This window comes from Vipera ursinii (assembly GCF_947247035.1).
Source record: "Vipera ursinii genome assembly, chromosome: 4".
Taxonomy (NCBI): domain Eukaryota; kingdom Metazoa; phylum Chordata; class Lepidosauria; order Squamata; family Viperidae; genus Vipera; species Vipera ursinii.
This window is the reverse complement of record NC_139514.1, coordinates 67,481,248-67,503,239: the sequence shown is the minus strand read 5'-3', so window position 1 is coordinate 67,503,239 and position 21,992 is coordinate 67,481,248. Positions and strand designations below refer to the sequence as shown.

Here is a 21,992-nt window from a genome sequence, read left to right as displayed (position 1 = left end):
GGATTCGAACTGAGATCATTCTGTCATTTTGAGGATTGTATCCCAGTATTGCTTTTCCTACTCTTTTATTGACTATGAAGGCTACTCCATTTCTTCTGAGGGATTCTTGCCCGCAGTAGTATACCTGATGGTCATCTGAATTAAATTCACCCATTCCTGTCCATTTTAGTTCGCTGATACCTAAGATGTCGATGTTCAGTTTTGTCATCTCTTTCTTGTCCAGCTTTCCTTGATTCATGGATCTTACATTCCAGGTTTCTATGGAGAAAAAAATCTTTATAGCATCAGACTTTCCTTTCACCACCAGACACATCCACAGCTGAGTGTCCTTTCGGCTTTGGCCCAGTTGCTTCATTCTTTTTGGCGCTACTATTTAATAATTTAATAATTTAATTTGTATACCACCCTTCTCCCGAAGGACTCAGGGCAGTGAACAGGGCAATACATAATAAAAAACAGAATACAAAAATTAAAAGTAATTAAACTATTATGCCCGTAATAATTAATGCATATTAAAATTAAAACTATTTATAAAAATCCAACCCCATCCCGTCAGACCAGGCCAGCTTGTTCGAAAAAGAAGGTTTTGAGATCGCGCTGGAAGGAGCGAAGGTCAGGGGCCATCCGGAGCTCGACCGGTAAGCGGTTCCAAAGGTCTGGCGCACCCACAGAGAACGCTCTCCCCCTGGGGGCCACCAATCGGCATTCTTTGATCGGCGGCACCCTGAGGAGGCCCTCTCTGTGGGAGCGCACTGGACAGAGGGAAGTTGACGCCGGCCGCAGGTGTTGCCGTAGGTAATCCGGACCCATGCCATGAAGGGCTTTGTAAGTCATCACTAACACCTTGAACCTCACCCGGAGAGCAACCGGTAGCCAATGCAGCTCGCGGAGCAAAGGTGTAACATGGGAGTATCGGGAAACCCCCAAGACAACTCACGCGGCTGCATTCTGCACCAGTTGAAGTCTCCGGGTGGACCTCAAGGGCAGCCCCATGTAGACAGCATTACAGTAGTCTAGACGAGAAGTCACGAGCGCATGAGTGACTGTACGCAAGGCATCCCGGTCTAGATAGGGCCGCAACTGGCGCACCAGGTGAACCTGGGCAAAGGCCCCCCTAGTCACAACTCCAATATGCTCTTCCAAAGAGAGCTGTGAATCTAGAAGGACCCCCAAGCCCTATCTACGGGGGGGTAATAGCTCACCCCCCATGGCCAAAGGTGGAATAATCGGAATTTCCCGGGATGCCGGCACGAACAGCCACTCAGTCTTGTCAGGGTTGAGTCGAAGCCTGTTCCTCCTTCCTACTATGCTCTTCCCCAGTAGCATATTGCATGCCTTCCGACCTGAGGGGCTCATCTTCCAGCATCATATCGTTTTGCCTTTTGGTACTGTCCATAGGGTTTTCATGGCAAAGATACTGGAGTGGGTTGCCATTTCCTTCTCCAGTGGATCATGTTTTGTCAGAACTCTCTGCTATGACCTTTCCATCTTGGGTGGCCCTGCACGGCATAGCTCATAGCTTCATTGAATTACGCAAGCCCCTTCGCCACAACAAGGCAGTAATCCATGAAGGGGTTTATAAATTATGCATGGTTCCATTTCATCAGAAATTCCATGACTAGATTGCTTGAAATTAATAGGCAAAAGTTATAGATCTGATACTCCCCATACCCATTTCCATGGTTTGACTATTTAGTATGACCTAAAACCAGGGCAAATTGAATTAAACAATCAGTGAATGGTTTCCTGCTGTAAGGATGGCATTGTCAACTATCGAGCTTGTGTGGGGAAAAATCTACACACATGATTATTTTTATGTTCATTAACATTCCCCATGTAGCTAACCACTATGTCTAAATATACAGAAATTAAATAGCATATTATGGTTAATAAACAGGTTCTCATGACAAAAACATAATATAAACTTATATTGTTTATTTCTTATGAAGAAACCTTTTAATGCTATAGCATGCATTTCAGATGTACTTTGATCAAAAAGCACAGAAACATTTGTTGTATGTGTTAAATTTTAATCATTTCCCTCTCCCTCCACATTTCATATTTTTAGTTTTATAGAACCCGCTCGTCTTCCCCTACTGAGTGTTGCCACATGACCCCATGGAGTAAAAAGGTATTGGAAGATAAACGAATAAAACCTCCTCATACAATCTGTCCTTTTCACTCCCTATCTTTACTGCTTTTTTGGCTGACTAACTAACTTTATTTCATGCTCTTATCAACAAAGAACATTAACTTTTTTCATCCTCCATGCTAATATGGTGTTAGGTTTTATTAGATTTAATAGACGATGAGCAAGTTTCCTTTTGTCGATTAGTTTTAAATGCCTGAACTAAATTTTTATGTAGCTGGGAAAAAATAGATGGCGATCTCAGAAAACTACAAGAATGCATCCAATGATGTTAAAGCCACAGCATGGACCTAGTCAAAGGACTGTTATCACTGCTATTGTTTGCTGAAGAGCAACCCTGGCAGACAGTCAGAGATTGTGGTCAGGTCACTTCACTCTCTTTGTCCAAAAGACATTGTTATGCAGGGAAAGTATTGGTCACAAAATGCAAGTTAATGCAGGCTATATGCCCCCACCCTTTTTTTTTTTTTTGCATGCACCAACTTTTTAGCTCAGAGGTTACCTAGGAAACAAAATCTTTTGTGCTTGTAGTTTATATGAACTATTCATGGCTGCTAGGAACAGCACAAAAGCTGAAAGAAAGAAAATGGCAATGTTTTCCTAACCTAGAGATGGACAGAAATAGCTTCCAAGAAGACGGGTCCCTTTTACATTTTTGTGTATAATATTACAGGCATTTCTGACAAGGTAAGAAAGCAGCTTGATGTAACTTGGATAAACACTGAAGTGCAGCCTTCAGCTTAGACGTTGGGGGATAAGAACGATTGTAAATCTATTTTGTGCCTTCAGCAGGAATGTTCAGCAGGACACTTCTGACAAAAATAAACTAAAGTTAATTTGAATGTGGGTCTCAGTTATAAAAAATAGAAATATTTAAATGCTTTAACAGACTTAAAGGGACAAGATTTAATCTTTGCACTTTTTAACGAAAACTAAAAGTATGAAATGCCTCTGAACAAACAAAAGGACAAAATATCAAGAAGTCATCAGAACTGAAGCTGAAAACTGAACTTAGATAATATACAGACTTCAGGATGGCTTCTTCCAGTCTATAGAGTATTGTGATAAATTAAGTGAAAAATATGCACTTTAAAAAATGGGAAAAGGTGTATTTATCATTCAAGAAACTGTCATTTTTTAGTTCTCTAGGTATTGTCTAGATTGTCTTAACTTTTTACTCACATAGTAAAGCAACAAAGAACAACAGTCCTTCCTTCCTTTCTTTCTTTCTTTCTTTCTTTCTTTCTTTCTTTCTTTCTTTCTTTCTTTCTTTCTTTCTTTCTTTCTTTCCTCTTTGAGGTAGTTAGTCTCTCTTAGTTCTTCTTTATCTTTTGTCCCTTGTTTAAATTATGTGTTCTGAATTACATCTGGCTGTTAGATATTCTAAAAGTCCTGATTCAAACTTTTACTTTTCAATTTTCTTTTGATATCCAGTATTTATTATTAGATGGCCGTGTTCACATGACATACTTAATTTGGTGACCAAAGCCCCATATTCTGGTTTAACACTGAATTATGAAAATTAATCAAATGAACCAGGTTTGTATTCCACAGCAGCTACTAAAACCAACCCAGAGCTAACATTATTCAAGCTCAGGAGCTGTGAATACAGTCACCAGATCTTGACATGGTTTTAAGTATGTCATATGGATAGAGTGAAAGCACACATTTGAATGACTTTAAATCCGTTGCTCAGGATTTCTATGTTTCAATTCTGTTAATTTCAGAGACTTTACTTTGAAGTAAAATCATATATTTTAAAAATACAAAATATGTATTTCTTTCAAAATATACAAAACATGAGATCAGTTCATAAGGCCATGCTAAAGTTCTACTGAAATCAATGCTGCAGGTTGTGAACCACATGTAAATTGTTCGTTTCTAAGTCTACATGCAAACAACATGACCTGATTAGTTGTTAATGTATATTTTTAACAGAATGAATACATTCAAACATACATACCTCTGCAGAAATGGCATGGATCGTACAGATAGCCCACATTTCTGCTAAGTATACATGATTTGAAATGTTTATTTTCAATTTTGTGTTAATCTTTAATTCCTAAATTAACATTCCATGAGCTACTGCATTCCAGATGCATTGTATTACAATTTTCTCCTTCCCTAACTGAGACAACAAGGGGGAGGGGGGAGAACAGAGATTCATACATCTTAAGGGCTGATAAGTGTTTTCAATAGGTGAGATATTTTGCTCTATCTGCTATGCAGCCATTGAAAGAAAGTTCTTACAAGTTCCAAGGTACTTTCTTCTTCTTCTTCTTCTTAACTTCCAATTCTTACTATTTTGTTGTTTGTGCATGGATGCTAGTTTTGATTGTATTTATTTACAGTCTCACCACCCTTCTGAGGAAGAAGATACAGATGTCATGTCAGGGCAGAGGCTGAAAAATCCAGTAAATAATTTACCTTCTACACTGGATAAACAAACAAATTGGAGCAAAGCACTACCTCTCCCAACTCCAGAAGAGAAAATGAAACAGGATGCCCAAGTGATTTCCTCTTGTATTATCCCCATCAATGTCACTGGTACAACAAATCTTTTGTCCTTTTGTTGTGGTAGTTGATTTGAATGTGTTTTAATAGCTTATTTTATTGCAGTAAATATTTCTCTAAATATAGGATTTTATAAATAGCAAATGTATTTGTTTATAAATTTTATTGCTCCCCCCTATCTTAGCATAGGGTAACTCTGGGCAGCTTACAGTCATAAAAAATGTATCTATCCATATACATTATATACATACATACACATTAAAACATAAATTAAAACCAAACATTAAAATTTAAGGACACGTGGTAGGGACGGAATGTGGGGAGGTGAGATATGTTGTTAATCAACCATCTCCATTGTGCTGTTCCCCCATTGGGGCCCCAAGCCATCTAGCAGAGTCACGACTATAGGCCCTTACAAAAGGATAGGAGAGTATATGTAAGATTTCTGAAAAAAGTCTTTGATAACTTTGATATCTATTAAGATGAGAATTAGCCCCATTAAATTTAATGAGAAAAACTTTCTACATTGTGATTGATATAATTGGACATTGATGCTGATATAATTGTATTAGAAAGGCATAGTTGAATTTAGCAGCCTTTTATACTACGTGATACTCATGTTTGTTATGTGCTGGAATAAAACAGTGCAATATTCCTCACCAACAGTGTATATTATGAATCATAAGTGCTACAGCAAATTAATAGCATTTTAATATTTGCTTCAATGCCTTCCATAATGCTCCAAGGCCAAGAGTGTAGGAATAATATTTTAATTGATGTGTACAATTCATTTTAAAAATCCCTTCACATCAGAATGCAGTATCTGCATATAATATATAGAAATCTTCTTTCTATCTATTATACATGATACATAAAAAGAGGGAAAGAGACAGGAATTTGCAATACAATATGAAGTCAGAATGAAAATCCATGACTAGCAATATTTCTAAATTAGCTGTATTGGCTCATTGGTTCCTTATTTCATTCCATAGATTACACCAAAAATAAATCTGTCATGAAGAGTAGACTAATCTATTCATTTAGATCTCAAAAGGTTCTCTGTACACAGTATTGCCTCTGAGCACTCATGAAAGTTTACACACCATTACACAATAAAATAATAATAATGTCACTACAAGTAAGCAGAAATACAAATAACCACTGTCAGAGTTAATACACTGCTTAACTTATACACTGATAAGAACTAGTGGCATAAAGATTCCTCAGTTGTCTGCCAAGAACAGTTAACAAAGAGCATACCAAAGCATAACAATGCTTTTTTTGAAAAGAGGTATTAGATTTTTCAAGTCATAACCACTAGACCAGGGGTAGACAACCTTGGCTCTTTTATGGCTCGTGGACTTCAACTCCCAGAATTCCTGAGCCAGCTGGCTCAGGAATTCTGGGAGTTGGAAGTCCACGAATCGTAAAAGAGCCAAGGTTGCCTACCCCTGCACTAGACCTATGAAAATTATTTGAAGAGCCACTTTGATTCTCTTGGATGAAGTCCTCAAAATATCAAAGCAACCTCTGGAAGCTTGATATATATCAATTTCAAGTATATCAAAGTCTTAACCAAGGTCTTTGGGAAATGAAGGAGCTCCCTATTTATTGTTGTTATCACCATCACCCACAGTAAATTGATTCCCTGTCTGCTTGCTGCTGTGGGCAATAACAGATCCATCACTGAAGCCCATAAGGGCTGTCCCAATTAAAACATCAATGTGGCAGATAAATTTCTGGAGTCATCATTCAGAAGAATAGGAGAATTATTTATTTATTTATTTATTTATTTTAATTCCATTTATATCCCGCCCTTCTCCGAAGACTCAGGGCGGCTTACAAGCTTAGCAGTAGCCTTCATTCTATGTATATGCCTGCTTATTAGGGCTTTCACACACACCCCCAAGCGGCATTATTACAAAGTCAGCTTAAATGCCCCCAACAATCTGAGAAATGATTCATAGACATTCCACATACAGTGGATAGGGTGGTCCTATAAATGAAGTTCTCAAGGTAAATTCACAGTTCGATATATTTTAAGAAATCGTGCTAAATAACTTTTGGCCAGTCCCATCATACCCACTCAGTAAGAAAACGAACCACATCAAGAGCTATATGAATGACAGACCCAGTGATGCAAGATGGCTACATGGGCAACCAATCCAAATTTAACAAAATTTACAAATTTTATCAAGTGTGACATTTGGCTATACAGTGCTACAGAAAGTACAGTAATAAATTCCTAAACCAACCAGAAGGAAATCTGCTTTGATGTATCTTATAGTATTTGTTCCATTGATCTAGAGACTGAAATCTTGGACTCACTATGACATTTCCTTCTGTAATCAGAAGATGGATCTGATAGACTCACTTATAAAGGAAGCAGAAAATAAAAAATAAACGAAGTGCTAAACATGTTAGTACAGGTTTTATACAGTTAGTAAAGTATATTATTATTTATAAGCCAAAATCAACATGGCTTATGTTCAATATCAGGAATTAGGTTGAATAATTCCTATTACTGAAGGGAAACTACAGTACTTACAGAGAAACACCAGTTTCTTTTGACCATGTCCAGAAAACATTTTGATCAGGGTAGTGTGTGCAGCAAAACCATATGCAGCTGCTTGAAGGCTCCTGAAGTGTGTTCCCATTGAATGCTTTGCCCATGATGAAAATGCCACATTGAATTATCTGCAATGCTTTTATGTATTCTCCTTCAGCCTACCCTTTGTAACTACACAATGCATTAAATGTGTTTCAGCTTTAGTACATCTTTGTAATGTATCAGGTTTTAGTGGGAATACTTGTACAACTTAAACTATTATTATTAACCTACCATCATAATTACTGTGTGTGTGTCAGTATAATGATAAATTTATGAATTTTCTGTGCCACTGCACTCCAAAACAGTGGCATTCTCAGTAAAACACAATGTTGTAAAATGATAATGTAAAATGATGTGTGCAATAATATTGCAATGCAAGTCCCATCATTATGTATTTGTATCATAAGTCATGATACATGTGCACATTTTGTCACTTCTTGCCTCTCAGTCCCCAACAGATAATTCCTGGAAGGTTACAGTTAAAAGGAAGAATTGATAGCTAATTATAAAACAGTTCAGAATAGACCAAATACAGTATTGCACAATGGCACCCAGTCTACCTAGTTAGTACCCTTGACAGATAATGAGAGTATACATTTTTGGATTAGAAATGGAAAGGAGTTTTATTGTTTTTTAAACCTATTTTTATTCATATACTGCTCTTTCAAATCACACCAGATTTTTAGTGTTGAGAAAAGACTGTGACGTATTTGTTTAGAAAATAGTCTTGCCAAATTTATGAATAAATGGAAGCAAGATTCTGTTCATATTATCAATGAGAGGAGAAGCATTCAGTTGAAAATGAACTTCCACTTCAGTGAGATATCATGAGTTTTGCATTCAGGTGGTTCCGTCTTCAGTTCCAACCATTTCCAGATCTAAAAATTAAGTGGCAAATAAATCCTGCCTGGAGCTGTAGAAAACTCTGCCAGTTGGAGGCAAAAAAAATTGCTAATTGGTTGCTCTTTTTCTGTACCAAGAAATCAGTGCCAAAAGATACAACTATGACATCAATCTGATATTTTATATGGATTGACATATGGAAATCCAAAAACATTTGGATTTGTCATAGTATATTAACCTCCCTGCAACATACCAGCAATGCATAGAAACTTTTTTCCTTTTTTTTTTTAGTAATTTACAGCTGAAACTTTTTTGTTCATCCTCCTGAATCCTAATTTTTTATTTTGCACACCTCAGGGCCACTAGAACGTAATTATGTTGAAAAACAATTTGGTAAATAGTCCTTACAAGGAGAGTAACTAACTTCCTCTCATTTCTTTCACTTCCTTCTCTCATTGTGAATGGGATTAGCTGTGGTAATTTTTTGTTTAGAATTGTAAAGTCTGCCTTCTATTTATTTTCAGGCATAATCTGAAAAGTTCACTTGACCCGATGTGGTCTTCCAGTCAAAGCCATTGTTTATTGTTTCTAAAAGCTAATGTCACCTATTTATGGATTGTAGGAATTGGTTTTGACCGAGAAGCTAGTATACGCTGCTCTCTTGTTCACTCCCAATCCGTACTGCAGCGAAGACGGAAACTGAGAAGGAGAAAAACCATTTCTGGCATCCCCAGAAGAGTCCAACAAGAAATAGGTGAAGTATAAATAAAATCATTCCTAGAGAGCTGTAGTACTGTCTTTTTTATATAATATTTTTAGTTAACATCTAAAAAATAAAAGAAAAAGAAAAAATAGAAATAGGGGATTAAGGGAGGGAAAAGGAAAGGGGAAGAGAAGGTATGAGGTACAAGGGAAAAGAAAAATAAGGTGTTGACTTCTGACTCTGTTTATTTATTTATTTTATTTTAATTCCATTTATATCCCGCCCTTCTCCGAAGACTCAGGGCGGCTTACAAGCTTAGCAGTAGCCTTCATTCTATGTATATGCCTGCTTATTAGGGCTTTCACACACACCCCAAGCGGCATTATTACAAAGTCAGCTTAATTGCCCCCAACAATCTGGGTCCTCATTTTACCTACCTCGGAAGGATGGAAGGCTGAGTCAACCTTGAGCCTGGTGGGATGTGAACCTGCATTAGCATTCTAGCCTCAACTTTTTGTTTTTACACATTACTATATAACTAGCTATTTCTATAATGGCAAATCCATCTAATTAACAAAACCAAATTCAAAAATACAATTTTTTATCACAAGTACAAAATCCAGAAATGGTATCCAAATGAAAAACATATTCAAGTATATTCTCCTCTTTAAATGGAATGATCAGTTTAACCATTCTGCTTTAACTTGCTGTGGAAATAGTATATGTTTCTATTTGTCCCTACTAATCTTTGTAAGCTGTCACCATTTCTATTAACAAACTTTCTCAAATTCTTTGACCTTACTAGGAAAAGTATTTTTCCCCACCACTACCCCTTTCTTTAAAAAAAAAGGAAAAGAAAAATGCTAAACTTTCTTTAAGCACTTTTCTAAAATCAAAACTTTCTAATACTTTTTCTCCCTTAAGCTTCTTAACATACAGGCTTTGAATTTCAATATTGAATTTAGCTTCCACCCTCAAAACTATCCTTATAGAATAACATTTTTTTCCTTTTATAAACATCATTTTTAGAGCACAAAGTACATCATTTTCTTTAGCTTTCTCTTAACCGAAGTTTCAAAAACTGTTTCAAGAACAGTTTACATACTTTAAAAATTACTTCATCTATATATCTATCTCTATCTATCTCTATCTTTATGTCTATCTCTATCTCTATATCTATCAATATATGTGTATATATATATATATCTCAAATAGATTTTCAATAATATTTGCCTACTTTAAAAGTTACTTAAACATGTAACTTTAAATGTAATGTAAATTAAAACGTAATGTAATCTTAAGTGTGTGTGTGTGTGTGTGTGTGTGTAAAAGATTACATTTTCTAATTTTGAATTGAATTTTTCTTTCAATTACACATTTGAACAAAGAAAAATCCATCCTCGTTCCAGTTGTCTCATTAAATTTAGGTCACTTCTTCCTGCTTATCTTCATAGAATAAAATCTTTTTCTTGTCTAGAAGTTTTACCCGGGAATTTCTTTTTATCATAGAATCCTCAGTCTTGTTAATGTCCTTAAAGAGAAAGTCCCAAATTTGTCTTTTTTCTTGGCGCTCTTCTTTCAGTTGTGTTGCGAGCTTTATGTTTATACCGTAATCCTCAGTCTTGTTAATATCCTTAAAGAGAAGGTCCCAAATTTGACTTTTTTCTCGATGCTCTATTTTCACTTGTGTTGTGAGTTTTATACACCATAATAGTAAAAGTTAGTATCAGGTTCTTCCAAAACTGTAATCCCCTTCTCTGTATTTTCTGCCTTTTCAACTACTTGTGAAGTTACAGCTATTTGTGAAATTGCCTTGGTAGATTCAGTATGATACAAAATCCTCTCAAATTTACATGTGCTCCACATGTAAATTTGAGAGGATTTTGTATCATACTTAGAGCACAGCTGGTCAACAAATTGGCAAATCTTGTTTAAAGATCTTTCAAGAATATCTCTAATACTCTGTTCATCCATCTTGGCTTCCACTTTTAGTCAGGATCAGAAAATATTTGCCATCCACAGCAGAGAAAACCAAGCTACAAGTTAGTACAGTATTAAACTAAAACCACAGCCTTCATTCTTTATATGTCTCCTTCAGCTTTTTTTTCTTTCTTCACCACACTTCCTTTAAAAAAATGTTTTATTGATTTTTAACATAATGACCTTAATATTTGGGAAACAGCATGTTGTCTGGGTTAGTATATAAAAAACAATAACAATTAATTTCTATAATTCTATAGTCCATGTAACGGCTTTGCTTGATTTTCTCTTCCAATAATATTCTCTTTTGCCAACCATAAATTAATACATTTCTTATTATTTGAATAAATGACAATTAAATATAGACATTTTTTGAAAATAATAACCACATCAATATAAAGCTTCATCTTGATTGCCTCATCATAGATCAGGTTTACAAAATTCTTATTTAAATTTGTTTTCCCCACAATATTCAAAGCATTCTTACTGGTTAAAATTTTCTCAAAATTAGTTACACTTAAGTATTTAAGTCTTTTTTCTCATATAAGCCATTTCAACACTTTTACATTTCTCATATCTTAAAAAAAGAAATAAAAGGAAAACATTTCTTTTATATAAACCATCCCAACATTTTTATATTTCTCATGACAAAAAACAAAACAAAAAAGAAGAAAGAAAATAATACTGTATTACTTGAGGGGTTCATCCCTCTTAAGCTAATCTTCATTTATATCCAAAATCTTTCTCTTTCTTTAACCATATTCAAACAGATGTTTAATTTTTAAATATTCCCTCTGGTAAATCCCATCATCTAATTTCTTAATTCTCACTTTAGCCTTTTTTTTCCCCAAAACATCTTTCCTGATCAACATGCTTCGCTGAATCAAAGAGTCCTCCCATAATCTTGTAAGTGTTGTTGCAGGTACAAAAGACAAAACAGATGAGCTGTTTTATAGGAAGTTTTTGCCCCTTCATATTCATTGAGAATCTTTTCCTTTCTTTCTTTGTTTATAAATCTTTTTAGGCCAATGTCAATGTCATAATTTGTTTGCCAATTGAAAGCTGTGATGACTCACAATATTTTGTCTTTATCCTAGATTCTGATGAATCACCAGTAGCAAGAGAACGGAATGTCATTGTGCATACAAATCCAGACTTCTCTAATAACATCAACAGGAGATCAGCTACCCGAGATTCTGAGTGCCAAACAGAAGATATTCTCATTGCTGCCCCATCCCGTAGAAGAATACGAGCTCAGAGGGGTCAAAGCGCAGTAGCGTCACTGTCTCATTCAGCTGGCAACATATTGGTGCTGACAGATAATGGTGACTCTATGTTTTCATTAATGAGCAATCGTGTTCGATCAAGGAGTCTTCCTCGTGAAGGTGCTAGAGCCAATGAAAAAGACCACAACAATGGTGCCAAAATTTCAGCATATGAGGCAGAACACTTTTTAACAAATCAAAAACGAATCTCCACAAAGAGTAAAGATGCCATTAATAACCATTGTTCACAGGAACACCATCCCAGGGGCTTAGCTTGTTCCCAGCATTTTCATAGTCCAGATCATAACTCAAATGAAAGAGGGAGGTCAAGGTTATCAAGGATGGTAGATTCTGGAAGTTGTGATATTTCTTCAAACTCTGATACCTTTGGAAGTCCAATTCACTCTATCTCCACAGCTGGGGTTCTTCTCAGTAGTCACATGGACCAGAAAGATGATCATCAATCATCTAGTGGAAATTGGAGTGGAAGTAGCTCAACATGTCCTTCCCAAACATCTGAAACAATCCCTCCTGCTGCTTCACCTCCACTGACAGGTTCTTCACACTGCGATTCAGAATTATCACTAAACATTGCCCGTAATGCTAATGAAGATTCAAGTATTTTCATAACTGAACACTATGGTGAACATAAAATTAGAGGTCACAGGACAAGTTCTTTCACTTCTGATCTGCTAGATGATCCTAATAACAGCAACACAAGTGATAGTGAGTGGAATTATTTGCATCATCATCATGATGCATCCTGCCATCAAGATTTCAGCCCTGAACATCCCAAGACTGATAGCCTGGGTTGCCCAAGTTTTGCAAGCATGGCCACTTATGACAGTTTTGTAGAGAGGACTCCATTGGACAAAGCAGAGACTAGCTCACATTTTTCAGTTGATACTGAAGGCTACTATACCTCCATGCACTTCGACTGTGGACTCAAAGGAGATAAAAGTTATATTTGTAACTATGCAGCTGTGGGCTTGGAAAATGGGCAGAATGCAAGTTTTGCTTCCAATCTCACCAACTGTAATTGGCAAGATTATATGGATCATAGGAAGCAAGGAAAACCAAGCATCTCTCTAAAGAAACCAAAGGTGAAGCCAGCCCCACCAAAACGTAGCTCATCTTTAAGGAAATTTGACAGTAGAACCGATATTTCAGAGAAGAAAGAACCAAAGATAACTAGTGGGCAGCAACATATGCCTCATACTTCCAGGGAAATGAAGCTGCCCCTCGAGTTTGCAAACACACCTTCAAGGGTAGAAAGTACTAGCCTGCCAAGTAAACTGAAACAGTCCTGGGATAATCAGGATGAGAATGACATAAAGGGCCTCCCATTTGATTCCATGGACATTGCATCATTTAAAGATGAAGATGCTGAACAATCTCACTATGCAGATCTATGGCTTCTAAATGACTTGAAATCTAATGATCCCTATAGATCATTATCTAACTCAAGCACTGCTACGGGTACAACGGTCATAGAATGCATAAAGTCACCAGAAAGTTCTGAATCTCAAACATCACAGTCTGGCTCAAGAGCCACCACTCCCTCTCTTCCCTCTGTTGAGACTGAGTTTAAGTTGGCATCCCCAGAAAAACTGGCTGGTTTAGCTTCTCCTTCAAGTGGTTATTCCAGTCAGTCAGAAACTCCAACATCATCATTTCCAACAGCATTTTTTTCTGGTCCCCTATCCCCTGGAGGGAGTAAAAGAAAGCCAAAAGTACCAGAAAGGAAATCCTCATTACAACAATCTTCTTCTAAAGATGGCAACATATTTTTAAACAAAGACTTAGAACTTCCAGTTATACCTCCTACTCATCTTGACCTAAGTGCTCTTCATAATGTTTTGATTAAACCATATGCTCACAGACCCCAGCTGCATGCTTTTAATAATAATAAATCAAATGTGGCAGAAGAAGCACTGAATTCTAATTCTTCACCAGCTCTTGCTATTACACCTTCAGTGCTAAAGTCAGTACATCTTCGATCAATTAATAAGCCTGAAGAAAGGAAACAGAAAGACAGTTCAGATTTTCTACCCATTCAGGAATATAGTTTGGTAACTGCTATTTCTTCATGCAAAATGAAACCACGTGTAAGTAAGAAACAAGTGTCACATCAGTTCTTCATGGAAGATGCCATTGTGTCCTATATCAATCCCTCCCCAGTACAGATAAGCCCAGAACAACTACTAGAAGAAGATAGTTTAACCTTTAGTGAAAGAAATACCTGTCAAGAGAATCTAACTTCATTAGTAGAGAGTGTTTTAGCAGCTAAGAGTGTACCAGATCAAATACAATCAGTACATGGGATTTTGCTAGAGTGTACAACTAATAAAGCTTGCGGGGTTTCTGATGAACAATTTCCACAAGGCACAACAGTTTTTCCAAGCAATCTTGAAGGCAAAATTACTTGTGGATCAGAACAGAATAAGAGTTTTGACCCCATGCAGTCTCTGTATGAATTACCTGCACACTGTGAACAAAAGTTGAAATATGAACCACTACATGAAGATATTCCTTGGTCTGACTCCTTAACTTGGGGAGCAGATACTTGTTATCAGCTGAAGCATCAGCTTGATATAAACCAACTTGATGACAAAGTGCCTGAGAATATTAGATATGAATCAGAGATCTCAAATATAGATTCCCTCAGTGAAAAATGCTCTGAAAATGATATCATGTCAGGTATTCCAACCAAAAGTGCCTCAGATGACAGTGATAGCGGAGCAGCTGAGACACAAGGAACTACAGAAGATGATACTTTAAAAGGTTAGTTCTTAATTATTCCTACACTGCTAATGATAGCATTTAATGCTAGAAATAATGTTGCTACTTAATTGTATTAATGGATAATTTCCAGAACTGCATTAATTTCAGTGAAACCCTAACATATTGCACTGATAAATGTATGATTCGTTGAAGAAATATACAGCTAGACCTTGACCTATGATCAAAGTTACCACAAGACTGAACAAATAGTCATTATGACTGGTTCTTGGGGTTCAGCCATCCCAACACCCCCATGGTCTCATGATCACGATATAGGTGCTTGGTGAGTGATTCACACTCACCACCAGTTTTGCAATACATTTTGATCATGTGATTGCAATTTGCAACCTTCCTTGCTGGCTTCTACAGAAAGTCCCCTAGACGCTTTGTGTTTGTAATGTGTTAGCCACTCATGCACCCTCCCTAACCTGTACTAACCCTCTCACATATCCTCATGCATTCTGTTCAATTCAAACTGTGCCTCTCTCACACTCCCTCACACCTTTGTGCACCCCCATGTACCTCTTGTACCCTCTCTGACCCGAAGCATGCTTTTCTAGACTCCCCTTGGTCTCTTCTTCACCAAGCAGCAGCCACCTACCTGCCTGCCAACATGGGACTTACAATTTCCTGCCATCTTTCCCACTGACTTTGGCTGTGGGAAGCCAGCAGGATGTTACCTTGCCTAACAACTGAGGGATTTGGCTAACAATGGCAACTGGGACTGTGGGGACTACTGTTGCTAAGCAATGCAATAATACTTTATGATTGCATGGGTTAGTGATGGAAAATTCCACTTCCAAGTATTGTCATAAGCCAAGGACTATGTAAGGTCATAAGGACTATGTAAGGCTGGAATATACAATTTCTCTCCTACCCAGGCTAGCCCTTCCTGTTCTTGTGGTAAGAATAGAATAGAGCTGGAAGGGACCTTGGAGGTCTTCTAATCCAGCCCCTTGCTCGAGCAGGAAAACCTATACCATTTCAGACAAGTGGCTGTCTAGTCTCTTCTTTAAAATCTCCACTGATGGAGCACCCACAATTTCTGAAGGTGAGCTGTTCCACTGGTTAATTGTCCTCACTGTTAGGAAGTCTCTCCTTAATTTCAGGTTGTTTCTCTCTTTGGTCAGTTTCCAACCATTGTTTCTTGTCCTGACCTCTGGTGCTTTGGAGAATAGTTTGACGCCCTGTTCTTTGTGGCATCCCCTCAAATACTGGAATACGTCTGTCATGTTGCCCCTGTTTCTTCTTTTCTTTAGACTAGCCAAACCCAAGACCTGCAGCCGTTCTTCATGTGTTTTAGTCTCCAGGCCTTTGATCATTTATGTTGTTCTTCTCTGAACTTTTTCCAAGGTCTCAACATCTTTTTTGTAATATGGTGACCAAAATTGGTTGCAGTGTTCCAGGTGTGGTCTTACTAGGGCTTTATAAAGTGGTACTAATACTTCTTGTGGTCTTGATTCTATGTCTCTGTTTATACAACCCAGGATTCTATTAGCTCTTTTGGCTGCTGCTGCATACTGCTGCCTCATAGTCAAATGATTGTCCTCTAGGACTCCAAGGTCCCTCTCACACTTGCTATTTTTGAGCCAGGTCTCGCCTAATCTGTACTTAAAACTTTGATTTTTCCTGCCTAAAGGTAAAACTTTGCTTTTCTGCATTTTGTTGGATAGGGCCCATTGTTCAAGTTTGTCAAAATCTTTTTGGATTCTGAGCTTGTCTTCAAAGTTGTTGGCTATTCCTGCCAATTTAGTGTATCTGCATTTTTTAAATAAGTGTTTTATTCATTTTCTATTATTACAAATCATAAGTGCTTAGTAAACAACATGATGTCTAGGTACATTTATTACTCAATGTTGCATCATATCTTCTTCAATATAAATCTGTTCAATGCTATATAATCCAGTGTTTTCCCCCCTGATCCTCTCTTCTTCCATAGTGTTTTCATTTTCCTAACATTGAACAAATACAATTTTATTTTTATTTTTATTTTTATTTCCATTTATATCCCGCCCTTCTCCGAAGACTCAGGGCGGCTTACAAGCTTAGCAGTAGCCTTCATTCTATATTATCAAAATTGTTTTTAATTTCATCATGGTTTCTACTTGCATCTTCCTTATGTGAAATAATTGTCTCCTGAATTAATTGTGACATAGAATGTATTTCCTTCTGGAAAATATTTACTTCTTCTTGAAGCATCACTCCTGCAGATCCCTGGTAAACCTGGCTGAGGGCTTCAGTTGAGAGTATTAAGTATGGTTTTCTACCACTTTTGGCTAGTTATAAAGGATCCATTTTATTTCCCTGCTGCAGATATTCTGTCAGAAACTGTTGTGATTCCCAAATACTATTCTTGTCTAATACCACCAATCTTAATGTCCATAGAACAAAGTATCATCTAGTTCTTCTAGTCTTTATATATAGCCTTTATAATCCAATAAGTTCCAGGATATAAGTTCACCACTTTAAAGCAATATTTTGTAATAGTCCTTCTGCTCAGGCATCCAGAAAATGTCAATCAGCCGAAGTTTACAAGGTCGGATAGTTGTTCTCTTACCATTTTCTTGCTTATTTTAGTTTTTGTTTCTAGTTTGTCTTTTGCAATAGGTTTTTTTTGTATATTGGGCTATAGTTTCTTTTGTGTGAAGATTGATGCAAAGAATGAGCTAAGCAGCTCTGCTTTATTCCTACTGCCTGTTACTTCCTTGCCATCTTTTCTCTTTAGTGAACCTACAGTTATTACTATATTGAAAGAAACTTTTTTATTGTCCTTGATTTCTGTTGCAAGTCTTTGTTCATTCTGAGCCTTTGCTTTCCTGACTTCATCTTTGCATGTTCTGGCTGTCTGCTGATAATCAGCCTTAGTTATGTGTCCCTCTTTCCATTTTTTGTACTTGTCCTTTTCGTCTTTCAGTTTTCAGAGAGATCTTTGTGCAGCCATTATGGTTTCTTCTTGAATTTCTTGTTTTTCTTTTTCAGTGGCATTGTTTTGGACTGGGCTTTTATGATCATATTTTTCAGAGTTTCCCACATTTCTTCAGTTGTTTTCCCCTTTAGGATTTTCATCCATGGAATCTTTCCTAGGTTCTCTCTGAGTTTGTTAAAAATCAGCTCTTTTGAAGTTTAAGACTCTGGTTGGATTGTTTTATATTTTTTGTGTTTGCATTATATTGAATTTCAGCATGATGTGGTCACTTTCATCCAAGGTTCCAGCAACTTCAACTCCCTCTATCACTTCTTTTTGATTAGTAAGAATTAGGTCCAGTGTAACTTTACTTCTAGTTCCCTCCTTTACCGTTTGGAAGATAAAGTTGTCAACTAGGTTGGTTAAGAATCTGTTTGATCTCCCACTCGTTCCAGAGTTTGTCTCCCAGTTGATGTCTGGATATTTGAAGTCTCCCATTACTACTGTGGAATGCTTCCTACGTACGTTTGTTAATTGGTTGGCAAAGAGTTCATCTATTTCTTCTGATTGGTTGGGTGACCTGTATTATACACCTATGGCAATGTCACTTTTTCCCCATTTATATTGACCCAGGCTAGCCCTTCCTGCATCAAGCAAATGTTCTTATGGTTGAGGAACCACTCATCCTTCTCTAGGGGTTGTTTGAAGGCTAGGGTAGTGGGTTATCAAGGGGCAACTACCTCTTTGCTTGTGCTCTTGTGGTTACTCGAGCTGCTAGTTGCTGTGCTGGGAGCAAAGGTTTAATCAATTCCAATTTTATGCTGTTGTATTGTGGTAGCCTTGACCAGGCATCAGCTAGGACATTTCCCGTCCCCGCCCTAGTAAGTAGTGAAGGGTGAAGTTAAAATGTTGAAAGTGTTGAGCCCACCAGATTTGCTTGTTGGACAATTTCCTTGGGGTTCGTAGAGCCTCTAGGTTTTTCTGATCAGTCCAGACCTGAAAAGGGATTTTATTCCCTTCCAGAAAGTGTTGCCAGGTGAGGAGGGCCCACCTAACTGCATAGGCCTCTTTTTCCTACACTGTCCAACATTTCTCGGTTTCTGTCAGTTTTTTCGATTTGTAAGCACAAGGATGTAGTTGACCATTTTCATTTTCCTGCAGCAGTATTTCTCCCATGGCTACATCACTGGCATCAACCTGAATAACAAAAGGTTTTTCAGGGTCTGGATGCTTTAGACTGGCTCAGCAGAAAAAAAGTATTTTTAACTTTTTGAATGTGGCTTAGCATTCCATAGTCCATTTTAGTGGCTGGCTAGGTTTTGGTTTGTCCATCCTTTCCCCCTTGTATTCAACAAGTTAGTGATGGGGAGGGCAATTTGTGCAAAGGATGTGATGAATTGCCAGTAAAAATTTGTGAAGCCCAGGAAGCTTTGCCACTGCTTTCTGGTGTGACTCTAACATAGCCTGCACTTTCTCCAGGTACATTTATGCCCCCTTGTGGGAAATCTGGTAGTCAAAGCAGTCGATTTTTTATTTGTGGAATTCACACTTTGAAAGCTTAGCATACAGCTTGACACCACAGAGTTTATTTAGAACCACTTTGACCAACTTCACTTGTTCCACTTTCATTTCAGTGTAGATTAATATGTCATCAAGATACACCAAAACTCCCTTATACAGGTGCTCATGGAACACTTCATTTATCAGCTGTATGAACACCGCAGGAGCCCCTTGTAATTCAAAAGGGAGCACCTTGAATTGGAAGCACCCCAGGGGGCAGTTAAAAGCAGTTTTCTATTCATCCCCCTCCTTAATTTTGACTCAGTAATATGCTTCCCGTAAGTCTAGCTTAGAGAATATTTGAAAGGTGGGCCAGCATGTCTTTCATGAGTGGGAGGGACTACACATTTTCCACAAACACCATTTTCAGACCCCTATAGAGAGACGAAGAGACCCATCTTTCTTCTCCGAGAACAGAACCAGGGCAGCCACCTTGGGTCTAGCTGGTTGAATGAACTCTCAGGCCAAGTTTGTGTCTATAAACCTGCGCAGTTCAGTTTACTTTTCGAGGCAGCTGCCACTTCTCTGTGGGGTCCCTCCTTCACTTTCTGGCTGCCACTGCATGAGGCTTGCTCCCTCCTTGGAAACTTCAAGAATCCCTTCCTCCAATCCACCCATGAGTTCCATTTTTTGAGCCAAGCCAATCCTAAGATGAGGGGCCATTCCATTCCAGGTGCCACTATAAAGGTTAGCATCTCAAAGTGGCTTCCCATGGTTAGGCCCTTGGGCTAGATGGTGAAGGGGGCTACAACTGACCCATCTACCTGACAAAAAGCAATTGGGTTCTTTAGTTTCCTCAGGGGGACCCCAGTTTTCCTACTAAGGTTGGGCTTATCAAGCATCTGGTGCACTCCAAGTCTAGCAATGCTTTTAGGGCCACTTTCCTTTCCATGCCTGGGATTAACAGTTCTATGGGCATGGCTACTGGCATGACTGGACCACTTACTAGGAGGTCGTCATTGTAGTTGCTGTCAGAGGGTCCCAGCTCCTCTTCTGATGGGGTCGCAGTTCCCTCAATTGGTTTAGAGGAGGGACGGAACTTTACCACCTCAGCACTCTTTAGGACCATGTCCTTGGCATGCTGGGGGGTTTCATCAGCTTTCCCCCTGGCAGTCAGTCTCCTTTCTTTGCTGGGGTCTTCATCCGGCACTCCGCCAACCGGTGACCCTCTTTACCACGTTTGAAGCAGGCAGTTGAGCGTGGTGGGGCTGTCTGGGCTTTGGCAGCCTCTTCTTCTCTGGTAGAGCCCGATACTGGTTCTACGCCTGATTGATCTCTGCTTCTTTGGCCAGGATGCACCAATTGGGGAGTGAGCAGGGGCCCCTCTGGTGATGCAGGCATGGTACAGGTCGTCATTCAGCCCATCCTTAAAGCAGCTTACCAGGATGTCTTCCAGCTAGTTGAGGTGGCAAGCTAGGTCTCAGAACTCAGTATACAGCCACTGGGCGACAGCCCTACCTCACAGTTATGTTGCGATCTCTAGCTTTCTAGTCTGCCAGGGGGTCTTCAAACCTCCATCTCAATGCTGTCATGAAATGGTTGAAATTTCGAAGATCTGGGGTGTTGGGATTGTGGAGGGTCACCATCCATCAGGCAGCAATCCCCTCCAGGATCATGATGACCACCCTGACCCTAGACCCTTCGGAGGGGATGTCTCACCCATATTCTTGCATATTGGTGAGGATATGGGCAAGAAAGAACCCCAATTGCTGGGGGTCAGCATCAAACTTGATGCCAAGAGGGGGTGCCTTCTGCTGATGGCCCCCCACACCAACTCTCTGGACATTCATACAACCAAGGTCAATTTGGGGAGGGCTGGCTGGTGTGGTTGTCCCCCTCTCTGCGAATTCGGCAGTGCCGGCATCTGTTTCCAGGTTTGGGGAGTCCCCCTTTCTGCATGCAGCTTCCTCTTGCCTCCATCATCCCTTTCCATGCGGGCTATGGCTTCTCGCATTTTCAGGCCCTGAAAAGCTTCCATCATGAAGTGCATGGCTTGTTTCATGAGGCAGTCGCCGTGATCCAGTTCTTCTTCTGGTTTGCCATCATCATACAGCGCTTCCATCTCGTGCCTCCAGCCATGCTGTTGGCTGCTACGGGTGAGGGTGAATCCTTTGGTCCTTCCTTCCCAGTCCTCCTTCTTCCCCATGCAAACAGACCATCTTGGCTTCAAGGAGATCCTCCAGGGCGGCAGCTTCCTCCGTCCATCCGGCGGAGTTTGCGTCGGGGTGAGTTTTGCTGGAGGACTCCCCACAACACTCAGCTTCTTCATGCTCGCTGCCCTGATTAGATATCATGTGCACGGTCCCCACAATAGGGCTGGTGCTGCTCTGGGTTGACCACTTTGCAGATCCTGCTTAAGCTAAGGTCTCATCTCAGCTAGTCCCTCAAGAAAGTCGAATTCTTGAAACAAAAAGCATTTCAAAAGGATATTTTATTGAGAGGTAGTGAATGCAGAGAAAACTGGCAGGTTCTAATTCCTGTGCAAAACATTAGGTTAAACCCCTGATTCAGACCCCTCCCAGCTGCCCAGTCCATTGAGAGCCAATATAGAGATGCGATGGTGTTGAAGACATTGTTCTCAGGCACTGCGACCTTTGTTCTCCAGAGATGAGACAAAGCAGATGGCCACAGGCTCATCCCTCCCCCCCCCATCTCCCAGGAAGATACATCAAAGCAAA

At 38.9% G+C, this 21,992-nt stretch overlaps 1 protein-coding gene across 1 annotated transcript in view; it reads left to right on the top strand.

Annotated features, from left to right (window-relative positions):
• The window catches only part of NHS (NHS actin remodeling regulator), a gene marked incomplete at both ends in the record, with an annotated part of 283,740 nt that overhangs the window by 257,184 nt on the left and 4,564 nt on the right, over positions 1-21,992 (top strand). Inside the window, 4 exons of the mRNA XM_083362917.1 lie at positions 2,069-2,131; positions 4,501-4,696; positions 8,740-8,871; positions 11,898-14,849. Of these exons, the coding sequence (XP_083219043.1) occupies positions 2,069-2,131; positions 4,501-4,696; positions 8,740-8,871; positions 11,898-14,849 (3,343 nt within the window). The remainder of the gene's footprint in view (positions 1-2,068; positions 2,132-4,500; positions 4,697-8,739; positions 8,872-11,897; positions 14,850-21,992) is intronic.